This window comes from Gadus macrocephalus, chromosome 20, assembly GCF_031168955.1.
Source record: "Gadus macrocephalus chromosome 20, ASM3116895v1".
In the NCBI taxonomy this organism is placed as follows: Eukaryota; Metazoa; Chordata; class Actinopteri; order Gadiformes; family Gadidae; genus Gadus; species Gadus macrocephalus.
In genome coordinates this window covers 7,716,173-7,742,502 of record NC_082401.1, presented here as the reverse complement: position 1 = coordinate 7,742,502, position 26,330 = coordinate 7,716,173, and the positions used below count along the sequence as shown (strand labels likewise).

The 26,330-nt window shown below is 45.5% G+C and overlaps 1 protein-coding gene and 1 long non-coding RNA gene across 2 annotated transcripts in view; one reads left to right on the top strand and one right to left on the bottom strand.

Annotated features, from left to right (window-relative positions):
• Window positions 1-26,007, top strand: part of LOC132449015 (calcitonin gene-related peptide type 1 receptor-like) — a 31,561-nt gene extending 5,554 nt beyond the window's left edge. Inside the window, 13 exon segments of the mRNA XM_060040596.1 lie at window positions 11,339-11,438; window positions 11,988-12,141; window positions 13,775-13,891; window positions 14,807-14,919; window positions 17,889-17,980; window positions 19,871-19,997; window positions 20,378-20,531; window positions 23,087-23,147; window positions 23,415-23,481; window positions 23,724-23,942; window positions 25,041-25,082; window positions 25,368-25,518; window positions 25,521-26,007. Coding sequence (XP_059896579.1) covers window positions 11,367-11,438; window positions 11,988-12,141; window positions 13,775-13,891; window positions 14,807-14,919; window positions 17,889-17,980; window positions 19,871-19,997; window positions 20,378-20,531; window positions 23,087-23,147; window positions 23,415-23,481; window positions 23,724-23,942; window positions 25,041-25,082; window positions 25,368-25,518; window positions 25,521-25,582 — 1,431 coding nt within the window. The 5' untranslated portion in view covers window positions 11,339-11,366 and the 3' untranslated portion in view covers window positions 25,583-26,007.
• On the bottom strand, window positions 14,874-17,060 carry LOC132449016 (uncharacterized). The gene is made up of 3 exons (XR_009523480.1): window positions 16,885-17,060; window positions 15,874-16,778; window positions 14,874-15,010 (listed from the first exon to the last, which is right to left on the bottom strand). It is a non-coding gene; the product is annotated as an uncharacterized LOC132449016 (long non-coding RNA).
• Window positions 26,008-26,330: the final 323 nt, after the last annotated feature.

Here is a 26,330-nt window from a genome sequence, read left to right as displayed (position 1 = left end):
TTATCATGATCAGACCTCTATAGCCGTCTATGGGACAGACAGACGCAGTCAAAATTCTTAATTCCACCATTGTTTTCTTTTGCTAATATGAGCTGTATGTTTATAATGTTTCCTTTCTTGTTAAGTAAATTGCTTTGTGTAATTAAACAAAAAAATATATATAGATACTTATATATCTATATGTATAAAAAAAAAACATCGCTCTTGGGGGCCGTTTAGTTCGCATATAGGGAGGGACGGATTTGATGCCGCTCGAAATGTCACTTTCGGCATTTGGATGTCGGTATATTCCGGGCGGGCGGTCGTTATTGAAAAAATAACCATGCTATTTCAGACATTATTTTTGACTATTAGTATTTGGTGTGCTCATGCATTTGAGATTTCCTTTACTGTTTATGTATATGAGTGCTTGTGTATCACGGTCATGACCCCTGACCCTAACTCACCCCCCCTTAGTCATCGATGAAGTGTTCTCACACACACACACACACACACACACACACACACACACACACACACACACACACACACACACACACACACACACACACACACACACACACACACACACACACACACACACACACACGGGTCTCTCGACCCACATGTTTGCAGTCTACCTGTGATATCCTTTAGCAATGTCCTACCCTTATGGAGTCAAGCACCTGCTGAATAAGACTGAGAAGTGTGTTATTTATTTAAATCAGTGCTGATACTTTAGTATGCACACATTGTGCTGCAGTCGACCCACCAAAAACAAAAAGATTTGTTTTTGATTGCCTGGCAAACATGACGTGTCTTACTTCTTTTGAGAAAAACCAAGAAACAAACCATGAGAAATACCCACAGCTCACTAACACCCCCCCCCCCCCCCCCCTCACCCACACAGATATTCTTTGTCATCTTGTTTTAAAACAGCATTGCATTATTGAATTTAACTCACTCCCCCGACCCAGGGTTATTTTGGAGACATAAGCTGTGTTTGAAAATCGTTCCCTATCACGGATATAGTGCACTATATAGGGTGCTCGCCATTTTGTAGTGGTGTTCGAATTCTCAGTGTTTAATTTCCTGCACTATATAGTGGACTTAAAATACCCAAAATCTTAGTGAACATACAATGTTCCCTACATGTTACTCCCGTATGCCACAATGCAATGTGGTCGTGTTTTTCCGGAGGAGAAGAAGAAGCTGAATAACCGTGGAAACGAATAGGCCTACATTTAATGATGGAGTCTCCGGCATTCGTTTAGAAATGTCAACTATTTATTTGGGATTAAACATAGAAAATTCAAAATTAATAAAAAAAACCTTGGTCAAGGAAATGTAATATTCAACCTCAATACAACCTCCAGCTTTCCTCGTGAGTGCCCGGTTTTATTTACATGATTTGGGCGCATTTGTCTGCGCCACACAAATACCCGGTGCATTTACTGACACAAATGACATTTAGAAATGTTCAGCGTAGTTTCCGAATTCTGGTTTGTTCATTCCCATAAACACTATATAGGGAATAGTGAGTGATTGAGGGAACAATTTCTAAAGGCCTGATTCCACCGGACGCGTTACGGCAGCGTTACGGCTGCGGCACGTCTTGGCCGCGGTCACCGCAGCAGATAGGTTCCACTCTAATCAATGAGACCATTTCCACCGGACGCGGCTGCGGAACGTCTCAGCAGCGTCCCAGGAGCGGCTTGCCGTGCCGCAGCGCTATCATTCCATTGCATTTATATTCTTTCCGCAAGCCGTTGCTGAACCGGGTCAATTTCAACAGAGCAGATCGAGCAGGGCAGGAAGTGAAAAAGTAAAAGCCATAGAGCATCCGGTCAATTTTCAAAATAAAACACAATACTCAGCTCATGTAGCCTATCACAACTTCACATCAACATTATTACGTCATGACCGGTGGCACCAGGTCAGCAGTCAATCAATCAAAGGGTCTCAGAGGGTCGGCAACATGGACGACGAGAGACTCATTGTCGAAGTTCAGCAACATGAAGTCAATTATGTACCAAATCATCCTTTTTATAAGGGCAATGGCCGGAAGGACAAAGCGTGGCATTTAATTGCAGTAGTTTTTGGAGTGGAAGTTGAGTACTTTAGGTTTAGGATTAACGCGTGATCTCATGATCTCGCGTGAATACGGCTGGCTCGCAAGGCAGCGTTGCGCTGCCGTAACGCGCCCGGTGGAAATGCAAGCAGGTATGGCAAGCCAACCCCGCCAGAAAACGCCATTGTAGCAGGTTCACAGAGCGCTTGGACACCAGGTTTGCTTTTTCCAACAGAAAAGTCCTTTTATTTCGAACGCTCAGTCCAACAAAACATAATTCCTTGGACGTAAATCACAACTCCGCTCCAAGCGGTCACAGGATGCGTTCCAGGCGATCTCTGGTGGCGATCGCCCCTGCCTCTCTCTCTCTGCTCCCTGGTTCTCCCACTAACCACAAAGTAGGCCCATATATACAAACATTCCTGATTGGCCTGAGTGCTGACAACTGCTCGCACTCAGGTCCAACCCCCCCCCCCCCCCAGCCAATCCGGTGCGCTCCCAACCTGCCCATACTCCCCCTGCAGGCCAGACGTCACACGTCCCCCCACACACCCCCACCGCCCGACACAGGCCGGGGTCACATCCGGCCGCCAACGACCCGCCAACGACCCGAAAGTTAAAGGGTTGCAACGCGAGGTACCACCGAGTGATCCTCGCGTTGACGTCCTTCATGCGGTGGAGCCACTGGAGGGGGGCGTGGTTGGAGTAGAGGGTAAACGCGCGCCCCAGCAGGTAGTAGCGGAGGGCGCCGACCGCCCACCAGATGGCGAGGCACTCCTTCTCCACCGTGCTGTAGGGTCACCGGTCTGATAACTTCCGGCTCAGGTACAGCACCGGGCGGTCGACCCCCTCCACCTGCTGGGTCAGGACCGCGCCCAACCCCCTATCCGACGCGTCCGTCTGCAGGGAGAAAGGGAGATCAAAGTTAGGAGCACACAGGACAGACTTTCCACAGAGGGCTGTTTTAATAGCCTCAAACGACACCTGACATGGCTCCGACCACTGGACTGTATCTGGGGCCCTCTTACGGGTGAGGTCGGTCAAGGGGCTGGCCAGGTCGGAGAAGTTCGGCACGAACTGCCGATAGTAGCCCGCCAGCCCCAGGAACCGCCTCACCTCCTTTTTGGTCCTGGGCCGAGGGGAGGCGGCGACCGCCGCGGTCTTACCGACCTGCGGCCGGACCTTCCCCCGCCCCAGGTGGAACCCCAGATACTGAATCTCCCTCCGCCCGATCACGCACTTCTTCGGGTTGGCCGTGAGCCCCGCCCGTCTCACAGACTGAAGGACCGCCGCCACCTGCCGCATATGCTGCTCCCACGTTCCACTATAGATGACGATGTCATCAATGTAGGCAGCAGCATACGCGGCGTGGGGCCGTAACACCCGGTCCATCAGCCGCTGAAACGTGGCCGGGGCCCCGAACAACCCGAACGGAAGCACCTTAAACTGGTAAAGACCGAGCGGAGTGGAGAAGGCTGTTTTTTCACGGGCTGCTGGAGACAGCGGAATCTGCCAGTAGCCCTTTGTGCAGTCCAGGGTCGTATAATAGGTGGCCATGCCAAGCCGGTCCACGAGCTCGTCGATCCGAGGCATTGGGTAGGCGTCGAACTTCGACACCGCATTCACCCTACGGTAGTCCACACAGAACCGGACAGACCCGTCCGGCTTCCCCACCAGCACGACGGGACTGCACCAGTCACTGTGAGACTCCTCGACCACGCCCAACTCCAACATGGTTGCCAATTCGCGCCGCACCACATCTTGTTTGTGGACGGGCAGCCTGTAGGGGCGTGTCCGCACCGTTAAACCGGGCTGCGTCTCGATGTTGTGAGTAATTAGCGGGGTGCGACCGGGCAGGGGCGAAAACACGTCGGCGAACCGGAGTTGCAGACAGGCAACGTCCCGTGCCTGACTCCCTGAGAGACCCTCGCCCTGACCGACAGGGGGGTGGGGGCCTGGGCTAGGGACGTCCGGCCCGAGCCCTTCCTTCTCCGGTAACGTCGACGCAAACGCGACAGGGACCGCATCGTTCCACCTCTTTAGGAGGTTGATGTGGTAGACCTGCTTGTTTTCGCCCCTGTCCGTGCGCGCTACCTCGTTATCCACGTCCCCAACCCGCCGTGTGACCACAAAGGGCCCTTGCCACTTCGCGAGTAATTTGGTGCTAGATGTGGGCAATAGTACAAGGACCTTATCCCCCGGAGTGAGATCGCGTAATCTAGTCCCTCTGTCGTACAGGCGTCTCTGACTCTCCTGGGCTCGGTGCAAGTGCTCACGTGACAATACCCCTAGTGAGTGAAGCTTTGCACGCAAGTCCATGACGTACTGGATTTTGTTCTTGCTGTCACTGGACCCCTCCTCCCAGTTTTCTTTAATGAGGTCCAGGACGCCCCTGGGCTTGCGCCCATAAAGCAACTCAAATGGGGAAAACCCTGTGGAAGCCTGGGGCACTTCCCGCACTGCAAACAACAGAGGGTCTAGCCATTGATGCCAATTCCGAGCATCCTCGTGTACGAATTTACGGATCATAGACTTTAACGTCCGGTTAAACCTCTCGCACAAGCCGTCCGTGGCTGGGTGATAGACGCTTGTGCGGATGGCCTTGACCTTTAACAACCCGTAAAGCTCCCTAATCGTGCGTGACATGAAATTGGTGCCCTGGTCAGTGAGAATCTCTTTCGGGATTCCCACCCGCGATATGACATGAAACAACGCCTGCGCAACACTCTTCCCGGAGATGTTGCGCAATGGAATTGCTTCCGGGTATCGGGTTGCGTAGTCGATCAGGACCAACACAAATCGATACCCTTGTGAGGAACGTTCTAATGGCCCGATAATGTCCATGCCAACGCGGTCGAAGGGGGCTTCCACCAGGGGAAGGGGCCGTAAGGGAGCCCTGGGGACGGCCGGGGGATTCACCAACTGGCACTCGGGGCAGGATGCGCACCACCTGCGCACCTCCGCGCTCTTGGCGCTTTTTTGATTATGAAGGCGTAAAATACCCTGTTTTTCGACCTTTTACAGCGTTTTTTACGGCGTAATGAAGGTGATACGCGACTAAATTATGGCGTTTTCTGGCGGGGATGGCTTGCCATAAGCAGGGCAGGGTCACAGCCGTTCCATGCCGCAGCCATAACGCAGCCGTAACGCGTGCGGTGGAATCCCGGCGTTACACAGCTACAGATGCCAGAAGGGAACTTCTTCAATTGGTTTGGGACTGGTGACGTGAGGGTAAATGATTGCTGGTTCAAGGTTCCTCACCTGGCCGAGACTGAGGCCACGTTTATACGTAGCAGGGTATTTATAGAAACAAATATTCCCCCCCCTCCGGTTTCAAAAATAACATTGTGCACACAGCATCGTTTTCAAAAAGGTTGTCGTTTACATCAAAACGCATGAATACGCCGTCGAGCACCATTATAACTATGCCAAACCTATGGGCGGCAGTGTAGTAGAGCTTAGATCGGGCCCAGAAAATCAAGCCCTACCCGGCCCGAGCCCGTGCACGTTCTGTCCAAGCCCGGCCCGACCCGACACATTAACTGTAATTATGAGCCCGAGCCCGATTTCAACCAGATTATTTTTTTTAATACATATGTAACTTTGTACACATTTGTTACTAGGCCTACTCTGCTAAATATATATGTAAGGGATAATGTATAGAACGCCGGTCATTATCGGGAAAATAAGCCCCGACAGGGCAAACAGTACACCGACCGACGCGCAGCGAAGGTGTCTTGCTTCGCCCTGAAGGGGCTTATTTTCGACAATGACCAGGCGACGTTCTTTACATTATCCCGCTTATTACACGGCTACTTGCCAAAACGAGAAAATAACTTCACATTGTGTGTCTTTTAACAATTTATTCGTTACCAGCATTCTTAGGGCCCTATTTTAACGGTCTGAAACGCAAGTGGAAAGCGCAAAGCGCAAGTAGCTTTGTGGGCGGTTCTACTGCGCTATCGCTATTTTACAGGCGGATAAATGACACTTGCGTCGCGGCGCAAGTGTCAAAAGGGTTGGTCTGAAGCAGCCTAATTACCCGTAGGTGTGGTTTGGGCGTAACGTCCAACAAACCAATGAGAGTGCCAGCTCCCATCCCCTTTAAGAGCCATGACCGCATTTGAATCGGACGAGTTGATATTTTGACAGCGCGTCTGCAGTCTCCGATGAGACAGATGCACATGAATTTCAAACTGCAAATGGCTCAGTTTATTGCCAAATAATATGGCCTAATTCACACATGGAATAAGGGGTTTTCTTCCACAACTTCAGAAATACTGAGTCCTCAAATATATTTCGCCAAAGAAAACGTAAATAATATAACATATGATATGCGGTAACTGATCTATTTAATGAAATACGCAATACATTATAAACATTGTTTCTTATCAGTATTGTATGCTATCCTAATATGCATGTGTCTCCGCGGTAATAGACATTGCCATTGATTATGCGTTACGTGTTTAGTTTGCGTGTGTTTAAACAGAGCACACACGCGCGCCCGCATTCATTCATTCTTTTTAACACTCACTCGCGGTAAAACAATGTTTTTCACGATCAAATACTCATCAATCCTAAAAGTTATGGGCATGTAGGCCTATACGATGTCTGTGTCAAGAAAATATGTGTTTGCTGTACGATGTTTGCAGATGCATTGATTTAAAAGTACAACTTATTACCGCTGCATCAGCTGTTCTTTCCCAAATAATTTACCAAGAATGTGCGGCTAGTTAGATGAGAGAAGCAAAGTGTATGCGCGAGGTGCACAAGCAATCCGTATGCATCGCATGCGCATGTATGCATCCGCCCTTAAAATAGCATCTGAACAACGCGCCACTGACTTTAAACCAGGTATTTCCTGGTCAGTAGCGCAATGGTATTCAGCAACGGCAAAATAGCGTTTGCGCCAGAACACGCCTCCTCCTTCCGCCGAACCGCCCCTTGGGGCGCATTATCAATCCCTAATTTACCGGCGAGTGGCGCTGGTGGGAAAAGAACGCTCTGCGCCAGTTGTAAACTAGCAACGACACATGCGCCAGTGACTAAGTCACTTGCGCCGGATGCAAGATAGGGCCCTTAGTGTTGATCAGCAGAGAAATAATTTGTCCGCAAAGACGGTGACGTCGCTTAGCAATGGAAGACGCTGGGCTTAACAAGTCACCGGACTACTACCCATGCAAGTGAACGGAGCGTTCCACGGCACTGAGAAGACCCGTGTTATAAAGGCCTATAATATTTCTGTTTATGGCATAGATTTCTCCTCAGATTAGGCCAATAAACCTGATAATGATAAAAATAAATAAAAAAATCGTCGATCAAAGGCCCGGCCAACACATAACCGGCAGCAGTGTTTAGAGCCCAGCTCAGGTCAGACATCACCTGCAGTCCCAGGAATCGGTGGCTGTCCGCCCTCTCCACCTCAGTCCCTTGGATGGTAAGAGGCTGTAGGGGGGCAGGACTCCTCCTGAAGTCTGCTATTACCTCTCTAATTTTGGCTACATTGAGGATGAGGTCATTCTCCTCTCAGTAGACGAATTTCCTCTATCACACTCCTGTAGCCTGACTCGTCACCCCCCTTGATGAGGCCCAGGATGTTGGTGTCATCAGCGTATTTGATGACAATGGTGTTATCTTGTGTGGAGGCACAATCATGTGTGTACAAGGTGAAGAGTTTGGGACTGAGGCAGCAGCCCTGTGGTGAACCTGTGCTGACTATGAGCTCAGCAGACACCCGCCCTCCCACTCTCACCACCTGTGGTCTGTCAATCAGGAAACCTAGGATCCAGATACAGGTGGGAGTCGGGACACCGAGGTCAGTTTACCAATCAGCTTGCCCGGGCGGATCGTATTGAAGGCAGAGCTATAGTCCAGGAAAAGCATTCTGACATATGTTCTTCGGTTGTCCAGGTGTTGCAAAGTGTGATGTAGGGCTATGGCCACCGCGTCATCCACTGATTAGTTGGGGCGATAGGCAAACTGGGATGGGTCGACAGTGTCCGATACTGTGTCGTTGATGTGGGTAAGAGAACCAGCTTTTCTAGGCACTTCATGGGGGCTCAAATTAGCGCCACCGGCCTGAAGTCATTCAGCGTGGGTGAATTTGGCTTTTTTGGAACCGGTATGATTATGGATGATTTAAATACTCGGGGGACTACTGCCTGGGATAGGGACAGATTGAAAATGTCAGCATACACACTCACTAGTTGTTCCCCACAGGCCTTCAAGACTCTTGGATGAACGCCGTCTGGTCCCATAGCCTTATGGGGGTTCACCTGCTTCAGAGCCCTCAGAACCTGTGTGTGTGTGTGACCTGGAAGGCAGTGTCTATGGAGCCACAGGGGGCTTTTGAGGGAGTGTCTGTGTTCAGACTGTCGAACCTGGCATAAAAGTTGTTAGGGCTGTCTGGGAGGGTGGCATCTCGGGTGTCTAGGGTCGTCATGGTAGTCCTGTAATTTGTAGCTGCCTGGATTCCCCTCTACATGCTGCGCGTGTTGTTGTTCAGGTAGAGGCTTTCAAGCTTTTGGGAGTGGGCTCTTTTTGCAGCTGTGATGGACCTCTCAAGCTCATACCGGGCTCTCTTATATTCCTCTTGATCTCCTGACTTGAAGGCCTCCCGTGTAATTCAGATGTTTTGTTTTATGCCCCCATTAAACCAAGGTTTTTGGTTAGGGAACACACGCACAGATCTTGGGGGGGCACATATAGACGTGATCCAGCTGATGTAGTCGCTCACAGTCTCTGTGTAGTCGTGGATGTTGTCTGTGGCATCTCTGAAGATGTTCCAGTCTGTGGCCGCCAGGCAGCCCTGCAGGCTCGCCTGTGCACTCCAGTCAGTCCAGGTGTTAACAGTTTTAATTGTGACTGGTCTCGAGCCTTTTGATGTATGCATCCCCCCTTCTTGGCAGAGGGGGGGATGTACACAGCGCACACAATTATGCATTGCAGTTCTTTGGGTAAATAAAACGGCCTTACCGTCAGATGTTCCACGTTTTCCGAACAGGATTTGGAAATAATCCTGCACTCCGTGCACCAGGATTGTTCGACATAGATGGCCGTTCCACCTCCCCGGATTTTACTGCTATCCCTAGCGCTCCGGTCCCCCCTGAAGACCCTATATCCGTTCAGTGTTATGGCCTCATCAGGTGACTTTTCCCCCAGCCATGTCTCACAGAAACACAACAAGGTGCAATCCTGGATGTCCTTCTGCGTAGATATCCTTACATGAAGCTCATCCATTTTGTTTTCCAAAGACTGCACGCTCGCGAACAGTATGATCGGGAGAGTTAGCCTCCCTCGGCTGGCCAAACGCCCGAGCCTTCGCTGTACTCCTCCCCGTCTACCGCGTCTCCGCTTTGGGCCGTTGTGGGTAGGAGAGCTGCCTACCGGTGGTTGGCATGGCGATGCGATGAGTAGCTCCGGGTAATCGCTCAACGTACTCGTGTCGAACAGGCCAGAACTACTGCGCTCTCTCAGTATCAGTAAGTTCGCCCAGTCGTATGTGATGTTTAGGAACTGTTTGATTGCCATAGTCGGCACTAAAAAGCGAGAAAAACTTAAAAGACGCAACTTGACTATGGGGAGCTCTGCGACGTCGCACTCAGGGGAGCGCCATCACCATGGCGCGTCTGATGCCTTCAATTTTATCAGTATAAAAATCTGCAAACTCATTGCATTTCTGCGTGGAATGGAGATCAGGTGGAATTTGTGTCTGTTGGTCAGTCTGTCAACAGTTGCAAATAGGGTTTTTGCATTATTAGTATTGGTTTTAATTATATTGGAGAAAAATGTTTCTCTAGCACTTTTTAAGTCTAAATTGTAGGCAAGGAGGCTCTCTTTATAGATATCATATGAAGTTTTGTTTCATGCCAGATGCGTTCAACCTTCCTGCATTATTTTTTCTGTGGTGTTACAGATGCAGCTTTTCTCCAGGGTGCCATTTGCTTTCCAGAAATCTATTTAACCTTATAAGGTGCAATGACATCTATGACTTGAGTTTTCTACAAGATCATCAGCAGAACATGGGGTGAGAGGTGGTAGAAAGGAGATGGCCTTTTTAAAAAGTACATTAGAATCTTCATTGATATACCGTTTTTTGACAGTATTTGATTTTGTCTGTATGTCGGGAATAAAATATAGGTTAAAGAAAACACAAAAGTGGTCAGACAAGGAAGGATCAGTCACAGAGAAATCAGAAACATTGAGGCCCTTTGTGATAACCACGTCTAGAGTGTGCCCCTTGCAATGAGTAGCCTCTTTCACATGTTGGGACAGTTCAAATGTGTCCAAAATGGTAAAACGTTTTTTTGCACACATTCAAATCAACAGTATTAAAATTGACGGTGGGTGGCCTGTAAACAATTAATTGGAGAGCTCTGGGGGAGCATTTCAATACAGAACTAAGGTATTTGAATGGTGGAAAAAAAAATCACACAATTCGTCATTTGTGTGTAAACTTAAGGAGAGAGAGAGAGAGAGAGAGAGAGAGAGAGAGAGAGAGAGAGAGAGAGAGAGAGAGAGAGAGAGAGAGAGAGAGAGAGAGAGAGAGATTGACAAGACAGCATGTTACCAATCAGATTTTTTTTATTTAATTTAATTTTGTACAAACCCACTTTCTGCCAGCACTGCCTCTCCCACTTCGCCAACTCCTCTCACCCTTGTATCCTTGTGTCTGCAGCTGCAGGCTTGTAGCAAGATGAAGATTGGTTGACGTCTGAACTTTTCACTGCTTCTAAAACTGTTTAAATATGAATCTGTTTAATTGTTAGTCCATTGTTGGGCTCCAAGATGAAAGGTCTACCATTGTATTTAAGTGTGTGTGTGTGTGTGTGTGTGTGTGTGTGTGTGTGTGTGTGTGTGTGTGTGTGTGTGTGTGTGTGTGTGTGTGTGTGTGTGTGTGTGTGTGTGTGTGTGTGTGTGTGTGTGTGTGTGTGTGATGTGTTTAGAAATGTTTAGAAGTGTTTATTAAAATGCCTTTAGAAATGTCTGTTTGAGTGAAAATCTAAATCACGTTTTTTTTGATGCCCTGGCGTGTGGCCTTTGTGCCCCTCAAAAAATTGCCCTCCTAGGCTGCTGTGCTTTTATCAGTACAAAACACTAGCAAGTACTTTAGGATTTGTCTCTTTGATTCCCTGAAGAAGCCATCATTATCGTCATCATCATCATCATCATCATCATCATAATTTGGATACTGGAATAACATTATATTGTAAAGGGTCCCTGAGTCCTTAAAATGATTATTTGAATATCATGTTATTGACGGTCATTCCTTTTTCTATTTCTTTATAGATTGCTAAACCGATTGGCCAACTCGGTCATGACCAATTGGAAGATGAATGTTTTTGGATGGTGTTGGATCCTGGCCCTTGTCATCTGCGTGCCGAGTGAGGTGAGCTACATTTGCAATGCGAAACTGTATAATGTTAATTAAAACATGCAGTGATATTAATAACCAACCTGGAGTGGACACATCTAGCCAGTGTTGTTTTCTCTCTCATTGAGCAAGGGTCATATTTTTACCTAGATTGTATGTAAATCAGTGTGTAAAGGCCCCTCCCAGTGGGCTAAATTAGGATACTCTTTCCATCCTGTTTATTTTGTGGAATTACAGGGGAAATAGAACATGGTAAAATTTTTTTTTTCCAAAACAATATATAGTCAAAGAATTCAGATAAATCTTAGATTCCAGCCAATCTTACATAATGGAACGGATATTGAGGGTGTGTTGTGCAGTGGAATGGTTATTGATTATGAGACTTTTCTTATTGAAGTATAATCAAGATTCACCATTATTTTTAATTAATATTACTGACTTACTCTAGGAGAACATAAGGAGTCAGGGTTAGCAGAACTGCCCTCTTCAAGGTCTGCTTAATGGTAAAAGTAAGTGGGTAAATGTTAATCTCAGGTTGACATCATTGGTCTGCCACGGCTGCAGGTTTTTGTGAAGGGGAGTCTGGAGGTGAATGAGACCCAGCAGCAACAAACCACACAAGGGAAGCCTAAAATGGGAAGCGGCAACAACATGATAACCACTGCACAGTTTGAGTGCTATCAAACAATTATGAAGGACAACAACACCAAAGTCGAAGGTAAAAAGTTAGCATAGCATGGCATGAGATATAGAATAACATGGCAAAGTACAACATATAATAGCACATGACATAGCATAACATGATAGCATGATATATAATAGCATAACATAATGCTTCTGCAAAATTACTTTTTTTGGTGGAAGTGGGCTTGCTTTTGTGAGAAACATAAGTTATACATGTAGCCCTTTTACCCCTATAATAAAGAGGGCTGGGCCCTAGGTTCTTCAATCAATCTTAATTTATTAGTTTTGATTTCCTATATTATGCTAACCATATAACACCAGCACCCTTATTAAATATTAACCACTAAACACGCACAATATCCACACTACACGTATTTAGTAAGCCAACCAACAAAAAGGTAAGTAGTTAAAACGTTTACTTATTTGAGAACAATATAAGTGCATGTCACAGATCCCATATCGCACGTCCTATACAGGCTACAAGTAATTAACATTACTAACTAAGCCGGCACATAAAATAAACAAAATAAAACAATCCTTTACAAAAGAAAACCCCATCGCAGGCCTATTGATGAATAGTCCTCTTCGCTCCTCCGACCCAAAGAGAGCTCGGTCGGCTACTCACACGTCCAGGTGAAACGCGATGGGCGTCCTTGAAGGTCCGTGGAAGTCCGTGAGAATACTGAGGAAGTCTGTGGAAGTCCGTGGAAAGGACACAGGCGCTCCTCACTGCTTGTCACTTGATTCCCTTCGCCTGAGCCAGGTCAGCCAACCCGCGTGGTCACACCCACTATCTCGTGCGGCGGTCCCTCGGAAACCCCGTGGCAGTTGCGTCGCTAGCTGCGTTAGTTAGCAGGCCACTGTTCAGCGACTTCTGTCAATTAACTGACTGGGTCGTATGTGAACCGGTTCCGGCGGAGCTTTCAAGTTTGTGTTGAACTTTGTCTTCAATCTTGTGTTGCGGACATGTCATCCAACAATCCTTCACCCCCTCAGTAAAACCTCACCCCCCTCCCCAACGATCGCTTTTTTTTTTCCTTCTTTTTCCAGCACGTCTCTCCTGCAAAAAAACTCATTGCGCCCCTTCCTGGCTGGATGGCCATATTACAGTTAAATTAAGCAAAGGATACAACAACATTTACAAAGTGTTCAACATTAGACAAAAAATAATAAACTCTTATTTAATAGTGTTTATTCTTTTGAATAACCAGAACCCGAATTTCTACTGGGTTACATACCTACCTTTATTCATATGCACATTAGCCTGGCAAGCCAGACCCATATCGGAAAGATATTGGGTCTGGTCTCGTACGGTGGCAGTGTGGGCGGGATAAACGTTTGTCTTTCAAGTTCCCTCTGCACGCAATAGGATAGGGCTACAACCAATCAGAGCAACGTAGAAGGTGACGGAGTCAGAGCGACGGAAATTTCCATGGGGAAGTGTTGCGAATGGTGGATTGAGAGAATGGAGACCAACGACGAAACTTTGACCATATCCGGTCGGCAAAACTCAGAATACATCTTTCGAAAGTTCATGCAATCTCCTTCACAAACATGTATTATGCTTTTTTGCCATCCATCTCCTTGAGGGATGAATGAGTCCGAGGAAATTATTACATTTACCATTTCGGTTGTTTCGTCACTTCTCTGGTATTGCTGCCCCCCAGGTTCCAAGTCCATGTGTAACCGCACCTGGGACGGGTGGCTCTGTTGGGAGGAAACAAAAGCAGGCATCATCTCAGAGCAGAACTGCCCCAACTCTCACGAGGACTTTGATACTTCAGGTGAGATCTTGTGGCTATTGGATTAACCATGAGCACATTGTTGGCATGCTACACTAGCTGAATGAGAAAGTCACTGTGATATATGTGAAATCTTTGCAATTGGTTTGGTTTTAGTAACTGCAACACTGTAAGGTTGCAGGTAATCACTCAAAATTAGACAGAATAATAAGAAAAATAGCTAGCATGTCGACTCTGTGCATTTTCTGAAGAAAAAGAGCCTGCAATATTCTGTGAGTAAACTGCCATGCTAATGCTAGCATGGCTAATGGGTCAGCACGCTAAGTTTCAGATCCCTGGTGCCGCTTTGAAGCGGACTTGTGATTGATCGAATAATGGGTCTGATCGTTTTTATTTGATTGCAAGTTATGCCCCTTTTCCACTGACAGTACGAGCTGAACCCGCCACGACTTAGCGTGGCATGACTTGGTTTGGTTGCAGGCACGTCGTGTTTCCATCTAAAACGTACCTCTTCAACATGTACCAGGTACCTCATTTTGGTATTCAAAATGCAAAAAAAGGCGGGCCGGGTAAAGGCGAGTTGAGCTGGTACTGTCAGTGGAAAAGGGGCTTTATAGTGCCTCCTGCCGCCAAAGAGGTACTTTACTTTTTGGAGGCCTGGTTCCGTGTGGTTTCTATACGTGTACCAACCTTGACAGCTTTGAGTTGTTGAAGTCAGCGTTTTTTCCCCATTTTCTTCCATTATAAAAAATAGCTCTCTGAGAAGCTGCAATGGTAATTTGAAATTGACCCTGTGACATGATTTACTTTGCTAATGATAAGAAACATGATAACATTAGTGTGGTTTGCTTTGCAACAACACTAATAAGTCAAAGCCAAATAAGCTTTTGGTGACCAAGTGGTTCCAGTAAGCACAAGATGAGCATCACAAATGCAAATTTTCCCTTTGACATACAGAAATGGCCGTGAAGATCTGCTCTGACAATGGCAGTTGGTTCATCAATCCCAAAAGCGGCAGGACGTGGTCGAACTACACCCGCTGCAATGCACATACCGAACATGGAAAGAAAGTAGGTCTCTTGGGCAGTGGATTTGGTGTCCGATTCCCTGCCGAAATTTACTGGGTGCATTCACACACTGCACTATGCCTGTTGCCATCCTCTAGAACAGGGGTCTTCAACGTTTTCCAGGCCGTTTTCCACCCCCTACTTATATATTGCAGAAAATTGTGTTTTATATTAAACTGGTCCTATAGTGCCATGTATAAATGTACCTTGTTATTTTGCATTCAATACTAAGATATTCAAATAATACACAGGTTCATACATTCATGTTTTTATTTTAAACATGTGCAAGGTACAGTGAGTAGGGTGGCCATGCCACTGCCATTCATGAACATAAAATAATGAACTGATACCTACCAAGATCAACAATATCTGTCAATTGCATGTAATCATGCATAAAAGCTATTCAAATAGACATTTTTAAAACATAAATGTGTAACTGAAAATTAGTGACATTTGTTAGTGTTGTGTTTTTGAAGAAGGTAGTCCAAACCGGAACGCTTTTAACTCACTTTATTTGTTAAAGTATTTCGGTATGGTAACTATGAAGCAAAAGGAGGGGAATTGTATTTAACACGCGCGTGGAGTGACACACAGCTTTCCTTCCTATCTATTAGCTCGGGGCTGCCATTAGAGGTGGTTCAGTCGCGAACTGATTCGTTCGAATGAAAGAATCGTTAAAACTAACGAACCGAACTGGTTCTTCTCTCTTGTTCGTCTCGTTCGTGACTCAGACTCGACTCCTCCCAGACCCAAGACTCGCTGACAGTTCGTTCACTCACTATGTGAAACACATTCCATGATTCGATTCCCCATTTGATTCACCGATTCACCGGTAGCACTGAGTCTGACTGACTCAGTGCTGTTGTACTGACTGAGAACCATGCAATGGGTGCATTCCATGATGCGATTCACCGCTACCGGAAACGGAAACTGGACTGACTGAACAAACAAACAAACAAACAGTTCAGTCGAGTTTCCGGTAGCACTGAGTCTGACTGACTCAGCTGAGAACCATGCAATGGGTGTATTTCATGATGCGATTCACCGCTAACGGAAACGGAAACTGGACGGACTGAACTAACGAACGACTCCTCTTGGAGAACTGACTGACGTGAACTGGTTCAAGTAAACGAATCATTAAATCCACCACTAGCTGCCATATGTTTCTGACCTCAACTGGCTCCAGCTCTGTGCTTGTATCGAGTAGGCTATGTGACATATTAGCTCCGCCTTCCTCATATGTGTTAAAGATGCTGCCTTCGGTGGCTGGAGTAGTTATTACAGCTTGTATGTTTGATCCTGCTCCCTTCTGGCTGTGTGTAGTAATTACAGCTTATATGTTTGATCCTGCTCCCTTGTGGCTATGTGGGGGTAATGCAGCTTATGTGCTTAATTTACATAACATCCGGTGGCTAGCGACGTCAACGACTTTGATGGACTATTTCTCTGCTGATCGCTTATTTTCCCAATGATGGCCGGCGTTCTGTACATTATCCCTTACATAACAGCACTCCCTCTGCCAACAGTCTTGGCTGCGCATTCTCATCCAAATACGTATAGTTTGCGGTGGAGGAGGGGTTAGATATAAAGACCGGATGAGTCGCTGTGCTGTCCTTCGTCTTAATTGAAGGAGCAGGCAGAGAAAAGCTCTCTCCAGCTGGGCTTTCATTAAAATCAAATGCATAAAAATGTCGCAGCCAGTCCTGATGTTATATGATAAACGATGCTGAACCCAAGAGCAGACGGAGACGATGTTGAATTGATGAAAAAAGGGTTCATTGAACGAGGCGGGGGAGCAGGTAGTGGATGAGGTAGCTGGGGGGAGAGCGAGGCAGGCGAGCTGGAGTGAGGGATCCGGATAACTGCAGGCAGAGGAAAACAGAGTTGGGTTGTGGTCAAAAAACAACAAGAGACGAGAGAGCGAGGGCGAGGTAACAAGAATTACTGGAGCCAGGCATGTATCATTACCACTGTAGTGCGTAGTACGATCTGGCACCGACAGCAGGGAATCCAAGGGTTTATGAAGGGGAGTTGATTGGAGATGAAGACCAGGTGAGCATGATTGCAGATGAGGGCCAGGTGTGAAGTGAGACAGACAGGAGGAGTGGCAGACCCAGGAGGAGGAAAACACAGCAGACTGCTGTGACCACAACATGATGTGTCAGGTGTGCGCGAGAGACATACGAACGTACGCTTACCACTTTTGTAAATGCCATTCGGATCGCATGATAGGAATAGATCTATTCCGATCAGAAATCGGATCAGAAGTGTCCAGGTAAACGCGGCTGGTGTGTTGGATTCATGTTAATGTATATTTAAAGACATAAATTTGTGGAAAAATTGCGGGGGGAATATAAAATAATTGTTTAATCAACCAAAACTTTCGCGACCCCCCTGCATTACCTCCGCAGACCCCCTGTTGACGACCTTTGCTCTAGAAAGATGGCCCTAATTCCTACTTGCTCCTTAATTACATGTATATCTGAATGAACTTTAAATGCTTGGGCTCGTTGTCGCCCAAGTTTTGTCGGACCACAAATCATAATCCGTCACTGTGCAAGTTCTATCAGGCGAATTTGTCACACCACATCTTTTGCTCGCCTACGGTGCTTCATGTCAATTCATTCTCTACCATGGCCGAGATGACCAACATTGCATGTCTTTGATTTCTGATTTGTCGCGTCACAAAACTTGGGCGACAAGGCAAACGGGCGACAAATGTGTCTTGTGGTGTGAACCTAGCATTATGGCTAAATTAAAACCATTAACAAGTCTTGGTCCCGGATGTTGCTAAATACGTTAAAGTCCTCCTACAAAGGCATCCAACAGGGAGCACATACTTTTTGATTTAATGACACATCAGTAAATAGTTAATGTCCCTAACAATTTACACTAATGGCTTCTCAGTAATCTTCTCTCGCTCAATGTTTTTAACAAAAACGCACAATACTATTTTCTACTTTTGCCTCCAGACTGCAATGAATTTCATGTACTTGGCGTACTTTGGACATGGGCTGTCCATTATCTCCTTGATAATCTCGCTTGGAATATTCTTCTATTTCAAGTATGTGCGCAGAAAAATAAGTTTCATACACTTGACACTCTAAAAAGCTTTTCTAACTCCTCATACTAGTTTTCTATATACTGTATATATGTATAACTTTTACAGACACAGAAATATATATATATATATATATATATATACAGTATCTCACAAAAGTGAGTACACCCCTCACATTTTTATAAATATTTTATTAAATCTATTCATGGCACAACACTGAAGAATTTACACTTTGATACAATGTAAAGTAGTCAGTGTACAGCTTGTATAACAGTGTAAATGTACTGTCCCCTAAAAATAACTCAACACCCATTAATGTCTAAACCACTGGCACCAAAAGTGAGTACACCCCTAAGTGAAAATGTCTAAATTGGGCCCAAAGTGTTAATATTTTGTGTTGCCAACATTATTTCCAGCACTGCCTTAACCCTCTTGGGCATGGAGTTCACCAGAGCTTCACAGGTTGCCACTGGAATCCTCATCCACTCGTCCTTGAGGACATCACTGAGCTGATGGATGTTAGAGACCTTGCGCTCCTCCTACTTCTGTTTTAGGATAGGGTGTAGGTCTGGAGACATGCTCAGCCAGTCCATCACGTTTACCGCCAGCTTCTTTAGCAAGGCAGTGGTCGTCTTGGAGGTGTGTGTGGGGTCGGTATTATGCTGGAAGAGACTTTCCGAAGAGAGGGGATCATGCTCTGCCTCTGATCATGGTGAGCGTCATATCCAGAGGTTGTATTTGGTTTGGAAACTAGATGTAGGAGTGCTGCCAGCATTGCTGCAGAGGTTAAAAGGGGTGGGGGGTCAGCCTGTCAGTGGGCAGACCATACACCGCACACTGCATCAAATTGGTCTGCATGGCTGTCGTCCCAGAAAGAAGCCTCTTCTAAAAATTATGCACAAGGAAGCCTGCAAAGATTTTGCTGAAGATAAGCAGACTAAGGGCATGTATTACTGGAACCATGTCCCGTTGTTTGATGAGACCAAGGTCAACCTATTTGGTTCAGATGGTGTCAATCATGTGTGGCGGCAACCAGGTGAGGAGTACGAAGACTCCTTGCCTGTTTTGTCTTGCCTACAGTCAAGCATGGTGGTCTGGGGCTGCATGACTGCTGCTGGCACTGGGAAACGACAGTTTATTGAGGGAATCATAAAGGCCAACATGTACTGTGAAATACTGAAGCAGAGCATGATCCCCTCTCTTTGGAAACTGGGCTGCAGGGCAGTTTTCCAGCATGATAACGACCCCAAACACACCTCCAAGACGACCGCCTTGCTAAAGAAGCTGACGGTAATTGTGATGGACTGGCTGAGCATGTCTCCAGACCTACACCTTATTGAGCATCCTAAAATGGAAGGTGGAAGGTCTCTGACATCCATCAGCTCCGTGATGTCCTCAAGGACGAGTGGATGAGGATTCCAGTGGCAACCTGTGAAGCTCTGGTGTACTCCTTGCTCAAGAGGGTTAAGGCAGTGCTGGAAAATAATGGTGGCCACACAAAATATTAACACTTTTGGCCATATTTGGACATTTTCATTTAGGGGTGTAGTCATTTTTGGTGCCAGCAGTTTAGACATTAATGGCTGTGTGTTGAGTTATTTTGAGGGGACATTACATTTACACTGTTATATAAGCTGTACACTGACTACTTTACATAGTATCAAAGTTGTATTTCTTCAGTTTTGTCCAATGAATAGATTTAATAAAATAATTACAAAAATGTGAGGGGTGTACTCACTTTTGTGAGATACTGTGTGTATATATGCAGTTATACCTGAAGAAAATAGTGTTTAGTAAGATAGTTAAGCCACATTCATTTGAAAGACAATGTCCTTATACTTTAGAATACATTTCAGAGCGGCATACTTAAATTGTTTTTTTCCATCATTGCAGGAGCTTGAGTTGCCAACGGATCACCCTCCACAAAAACATGTTCTTTTCCTTTGTTCTGAATTCTGTTATAACCATCATCTGGTTGAAGAAAATAGCATTCAACCAGGAGTTGGTGCTGAGGAATCCAGTGAGTACTTGCAGAATATACCCCCAAAAAATACTACAAAAAATAGCTACTACATTTAACAACTCCGACAGTGATAACTGTTTGATCACAACATTTGATGAACAAGTTTGTACCAATTTCAAGCACGTAAAACAAGAAAACTAAATCCACGTAAATAAAAATAAATACTTCCTAATAATGGAAAAACACCACTTTTGATTTATCTCCTATGCATGCTCGTATGCAAGCTGCTCTTTCTCAATCCTCTGTCTGTAGTGAAGTTGCAAATCAACTTGCTTTCAGATTTTTCCATGCCTCACTTGCAAGTCACATTGGATAAAACTGTCTGCTTAATGACTCCCTGCCAATGTACCTATAGCCATTCCTCTTGCTGTCCCCAGACAAGTTGCAAGGTGGCCCATTTAATACACCTGTACCTGTTTGGCTGTAACTACTTCTGGATGCTGTGTGAGGGAATCTACCTGCACACGTTGATCGTGGTGGCCGTGTTTGCCAGGAAGCAGCACCTGATGTGGTACTATCTCTTAGGATGGGGTAGGTCATCACCATCAACTTCCATTCAAATAATCAGGCATGTCTTCTTGAGGCACCCCCATTTTACCACCAGGTTTGATGTTGTTCTGCGATTGCAAGACATTTACTAAATTTAACCATTATTGACATTACACGTGGCATATATCCACCCAGATCTATGATGGATACTCCGCCTACTGGACTCCCCCCCCCCCCCCTCTCCGTCCCTCGTTACAGTACAGTATGCCGTGAGTGATGCGATGCGCCTGTTGGCTGCGTCCACCTCCCGGGGTCTGAGCTGTGACACCTCCCCTCCCCGAAACCCTTCCCCCCTCCCACATGTGTTTGTGATGTTTTTGATATGTTGCTTATGTGCTGAGGTGTTTTTTGCTAATCCCTACACTGTGCCCCCCCTTAGAGGAGCATAGTTTAGGTATTCACTTTTTTTTCCCTCATTACCCTCCTGTTTAGCTTTTTATTTTATTTTCTAACGCGGGCAGCATGTTTCTTGTCAAACAAGCGCCTGACAGTCTCTCCATCCTGTCTCCCTAAACTGTCTTTTATGTTTCTTGGACGGAATGTAACTGGTCTTTTTCGTTGCTCTGTAACATGTGCAATGACATTAAAGTTTATTGATTGATTGATTGATAGATCTACCAACCCGAGGGTTATTCCATCAACCAAGCTAAAGGCAAAACCGGGCTTATTTTGCTTACACCCCTTGCCCACTGCATCCGTCCGTTGACGGATCTCATTGACTTTGCATGGGGCGATCCCGAAATGCATTGTGGGTCCGTCCGTTCCGTCGGCTCTGTCTCTTGTAGGGGTGTGACGATACACTCAGCTCAGCTCACGAGACGAGACACGATATTGGGTTCACGAGAACGAGACGAGACGAGATTTTAAGAAAACTACAATGACAAAATATATGACTGGACCAACAGACTTTTATTTAACCTAGTCGCGCATGCATTTTGAAATGTTTTATTATAACTCTGTACATGCATGAAATTGAAACTAAAACTAAAATTTATAAAAGTAAAATAAAAATAAATGCAAACAATATTATGTGCAAAACCAAATCAAAGTACCCAAAATGTACTTTGATTAAATGTATTCGTTTTCGCGGTTATTCAGCCTCTTCTTCTCCTCCGGAAAAACACGACCGCATTGCATTGTGGTATACGGGAGTAACATGTATGCTACATCGTATGTACACTCAAATTTTGGGTATTTTAAGTGCACTATATAGTGCATGAAATTAACCACTGAGAATTTGAACACCACTACAAAATGGCGAGCACCCTATATAGTACACTATATCCGTGATAGGGAACGATTTCGAACACGGCTTATGGCTGCTTTCGATGCTTCCCCTGCTTCCCCTCCTTCTCCTCCTCTTCTTTTCCTTCTCCTTCTTTAGGTTCTGGCAGGCTAGATGTAGCAAAGGCGCATTACTGCCCCCACAGGCGACAAATAGAAGTTTGGATAAATCACAAATCTCGCGAGACCGATTTTTAACGCGACGGGTAATATCGTCGAGTTTAATCTCGCGAGATCTCGTAGCACGAGATCTCGTCACACCCCTAGTCTCTTGTGTTCAGAAGTTGAGAACATTTTTACTTTTCAGGCTGCGACGGATCCGTCAGCCAATCAGATCGTGGCTCCCACAGCAAATACCACTCTCCCATCCGTCAGACACGCCTTCTGTCGTCCATTGACGGACGGATGTAGGAGGCAAGCTGCGTTAGCCTCACTACTTTCAGCTAGAGTTGCGTTCCATTAACGTGACTTAAGGGAATCTCCGCTAAGTAACCATGAAAACTTATCCGACCAAACTAACCTAACTGCTAACTGTCAGGCTTACTTGATCGGTGTTTCAGAGAAGTCCATCTGTCAGAAACAAGTGTACCTTCAGAAGGTTCCGCCAAGCCTAGTCCTCACGATTTTGTCATAAATGTACATATAGGAAGTACAAACCTATATTTTCACTAAGGGTCTAAGATTAGATGATGCAAATAAAATAATTAAATGAATTGCTATCCAGGATATTTTCTCTACACATTTTTTGACAAATATATGTATTCTATCAAATAGAAAATAAAAGGCATGAAAAGTTGTTTGATTTCTCCAGTAATCCTTCCTAAATTACAAATGTGTGGGGATCGAACCTCGGACGACCAGGTGCAAGTCCGACACTTTACCTCGAGACTATCTCCCTGATTACAAACTTTGGTCAATATTCAATTTAAATATGTTGCGCTTAAAACTACTTATGCATTTAAAAGATATGTGATTTTATTGCCAGCCGGCCTCCCTGTTTTTATTAACGGTTACGATGTAAGCTGGTAAGAAGATCTATCTATCCATCATGCAACTGGGTGAACATGTGTAAAATTGAGGCCCTTTAATGTTAGAAAGATTTTGGCTTATTGTAAAATAGTCATTTAATCATCATATATGAATTTGTTGGTACACAAATTTTCTTATTTCCTACACGTATAACAGGCTAAATGCTGATTGACTGGAGAATAACTAGTTTTGATAACATATGGGCTGACATTCTTGGTTTTCAGGCTTCCCGCTCATTCCAGCTTTTATCTACGCCATTGCTCGAAACTACTACTACAATGACAAGTAAGTGAAGCATCATCACTGTACGTATCATAACTGGCTATTATGATGCTTTGTTTTCCCCATCCTCTTTCCTCTCTCTCTCTCTTTTCTCCATTAAACACCCACTGGCACACACTAAGTGACCGATCAATAAGGCGTCGCCAGTCTTTCCAAGTTGATACCACACAAAATACGTTGTGGGACCCGATCTCTAAGTGTGCAGGCGTGTCGAGGATATGTGATGTAATTAATTCACTTCCTTTAATTCCTCTTCCTCCTTTCCTGAAGCTGTTGGATCAGCGCTGACACCTCTCTTCTCCACATCATCCATGGACCCATCTGTGCTGCGCTCCTGGTGAAAACGTTTTCGTAGATTCTTATTAATAAGAAATAGGTTGAACTGGCTTTTCGTCCCTTCTGCTTTCTGATGTGGAGTAATGTGATTACCCCAAATGTTCTGATGTTCCAATCTGGTTTTTTTATGGTGCTGAGATTTGGGTGCCAAACTGCCATTTTGTTTGTGCGAGCAGAACACACCACTTTAAATGTGGTTTTAGTGTACAAAGAATATTACGCTAACAGTGTGTTAATCTCTAGGTGAACCTCTTCTTCCTGCTCAACATCGTGCGGGTGCTCATCACCAAGCTGAAGGTGAGCCACCAGGCAGAGTCCAGTCGGTACATGAAGGCTGTGAGGGCCACCCTGATCCTCATCCCGCTCCTCGGCCTCCAGTTTTTACTGCTGTCCTACAAGCCCGCGGGACGCGTAGCCTCCGAGATCTACGACTACATCACGCAAATCTTCATGCACTACCAGGTACACGTCTGGTATAAAGTGGTGGACCCGGACACCAAAATCTGGTAGGGGTGTGACGATACACTCAGCTCACGAGACGAGACGAGACACGATATTCGGTTCACGAGATCGAGACGAGACGAGATTTTAATGACAAAATATATGACTGGACCAACAGACTTTTATTTAACCGAGTTGCACATGCATTTTGAAATGTTTTATTATAACTCTTAACATTCATGAAATTGAAACTAAAACTAAAATTTATAAAAGTTGAAGTAAAATAAATTAAATGCAAACAATATTATGTGCAAAACCAAATCAAAGTTCTACTCCATCAATACAGAGTGCAAATAGTGCAAACAGATTCTGACCAAGTATGTCACTGACAACTAGGTATTGTCCGTGTCTTATCAGTCACTCTACTGCCATTCATAATTTCCGCCGGGTACCCAAAATGCTGCCAAACAAATCATTTAAAAGTGGCTGGGGCATCTTCGACGGTAATACGGGTATTTTCCGACGTCATTCTGGCTGCCTATGGCTGCTTCCCCTGCTTCCCCTCCTTCTCCTCCTCTTCTTCTTTTCCTTCTCCTTCGTAAGGTTCTGGCAGGCTAGACGTATCAAAGCCGCATTACTGCCCCTACAGGCCACAAATAGAAGTTTGGATAGCTCAGAAATCTCGCGAGACAGATTTTTAACACGACGGGTAATATCGTCGAGTTTAATCTCGCGAGATCTCGTGGCACGAGATCTCGTCACACCCCTAAAATCTGGTGATTTCTAGTGGTGAACTCTGGGCAGAGGGGAATACATTAAGACATTCCAAGCATGATCCTGCCAAATATCAGCTGAAAGATCTGTCTAAACGTCCATAGCTGGTGGATCACGCAGAACATTGAGCAACTTGAGCAACAAGCTGTATCAGCTCAGAAAGAGTGCCTCTTATCACCACTCTGATTTTCTCTCGTTCACTTCCGATCTTTCCCTTGTCTCCCTATAGTATATTTCATGTAAAATAAATATTTATATTTATACAGAAATAAATATTTGATGCTCCAAAATAATTGAGTTCAGCCCAGTAACTGACCCTACCTTACATGAATGTTGTTTGTTCAGGGCCTTCTGGTTTCCACAATCTACTGCTTTTTTAATAAACAGGTAAGTGTGTGTGTTCATTCAATTCATATAAACAACAGAGCTAAAGGATGCAACTAAGCTCTAAGCTGTGAAAAGCAAGACAAAAGTTGTCTTGCTCTTTTTTGTTTGTCACGCTGTTTAATTCAAGATAAATCCCACTTGTCTTAAATATTTTTTTTACGTTTCAGTAGGTCTTTGTACAATATATATCATGAATAAATATTTATTCTTCTATGACCACTGGTTGTTTTCACCTCAAGTAACATTTGGTTTCACAAAAACGTGTTTTCGTATCTGTCTTGGCAGGTGCAAGGGGTTATACGGCGACGCTGGCAGCGCTACCGCATTCAGTCTGACGGCGGGCTGGGCTCCCAGTCCTTCGGCCTGAAGTCGGCCACCTGCACAACCACAACAGAGGTGCAGGGCCACGAAAGCATCAACGGCAACTCAGAACACATCGGGGCAAAGGATTCCACGACCTTGAGACTTCAATCTTGAAAGCCCATAACCTTTACTCCTGAACCAATGGGGGATCTCTCCTCAAAGGCCCCAAAGCACAGGAGCCTTCAATGCCCCTTCACTCCACCCCACCATTGATAAGTCCTGGGCAGGTTGCTGCCTTTGGAGGTTCCTGCTGCCACTGATTTGGTCTAGGCCCCCTGCACAGTCCTAGGGCCACTGCATGGTTCTAGAGGTCCTGCACATTCCTAGGGCCACTGCATGGTTCTATTGCTGCATTTCCACCGGCGGTTGCACTTCGGCCCAGCACGCCTTGGCCTAGTAGTGAAGGTGTGGTTTAGCCCAGCTCAGTTACTGCTCACGTTTCCACCGCCGTCAGTACTCTTATAGTAGGGCGGGGTGTAAGCCTGAGGCAATAGCCGCGGCAGCTATGTAAGCATCGTGACCTCATAGCAGCCTGACACAGTGGAGCCTGTTAATAAATCCATGTAAAGAAGAACACACACACACACAATAAACAAAGAACAACAATGTAGGACGTCCAAGAAGGACATCAAACTTTTGCGCGACATTTTCCTCAATAAGCAAAGCTTTCGTTGTTGTCCAGCAATACCTTGTGGGTACTGTGTTGCACGGAAGTGACGATTATATTGACCAATCAACGGACGGCGTGTGTAGATCAAACTTGTTGATCTACACACGCATATGGGGCATATGGGGGCGCGGCAGGAGTGCCTCTACGTAGAAGGTTGCATTTCTCCCTCTTTAGCCACATAGTTGACTTTCAGAATTACAGTATATAAATGCAAA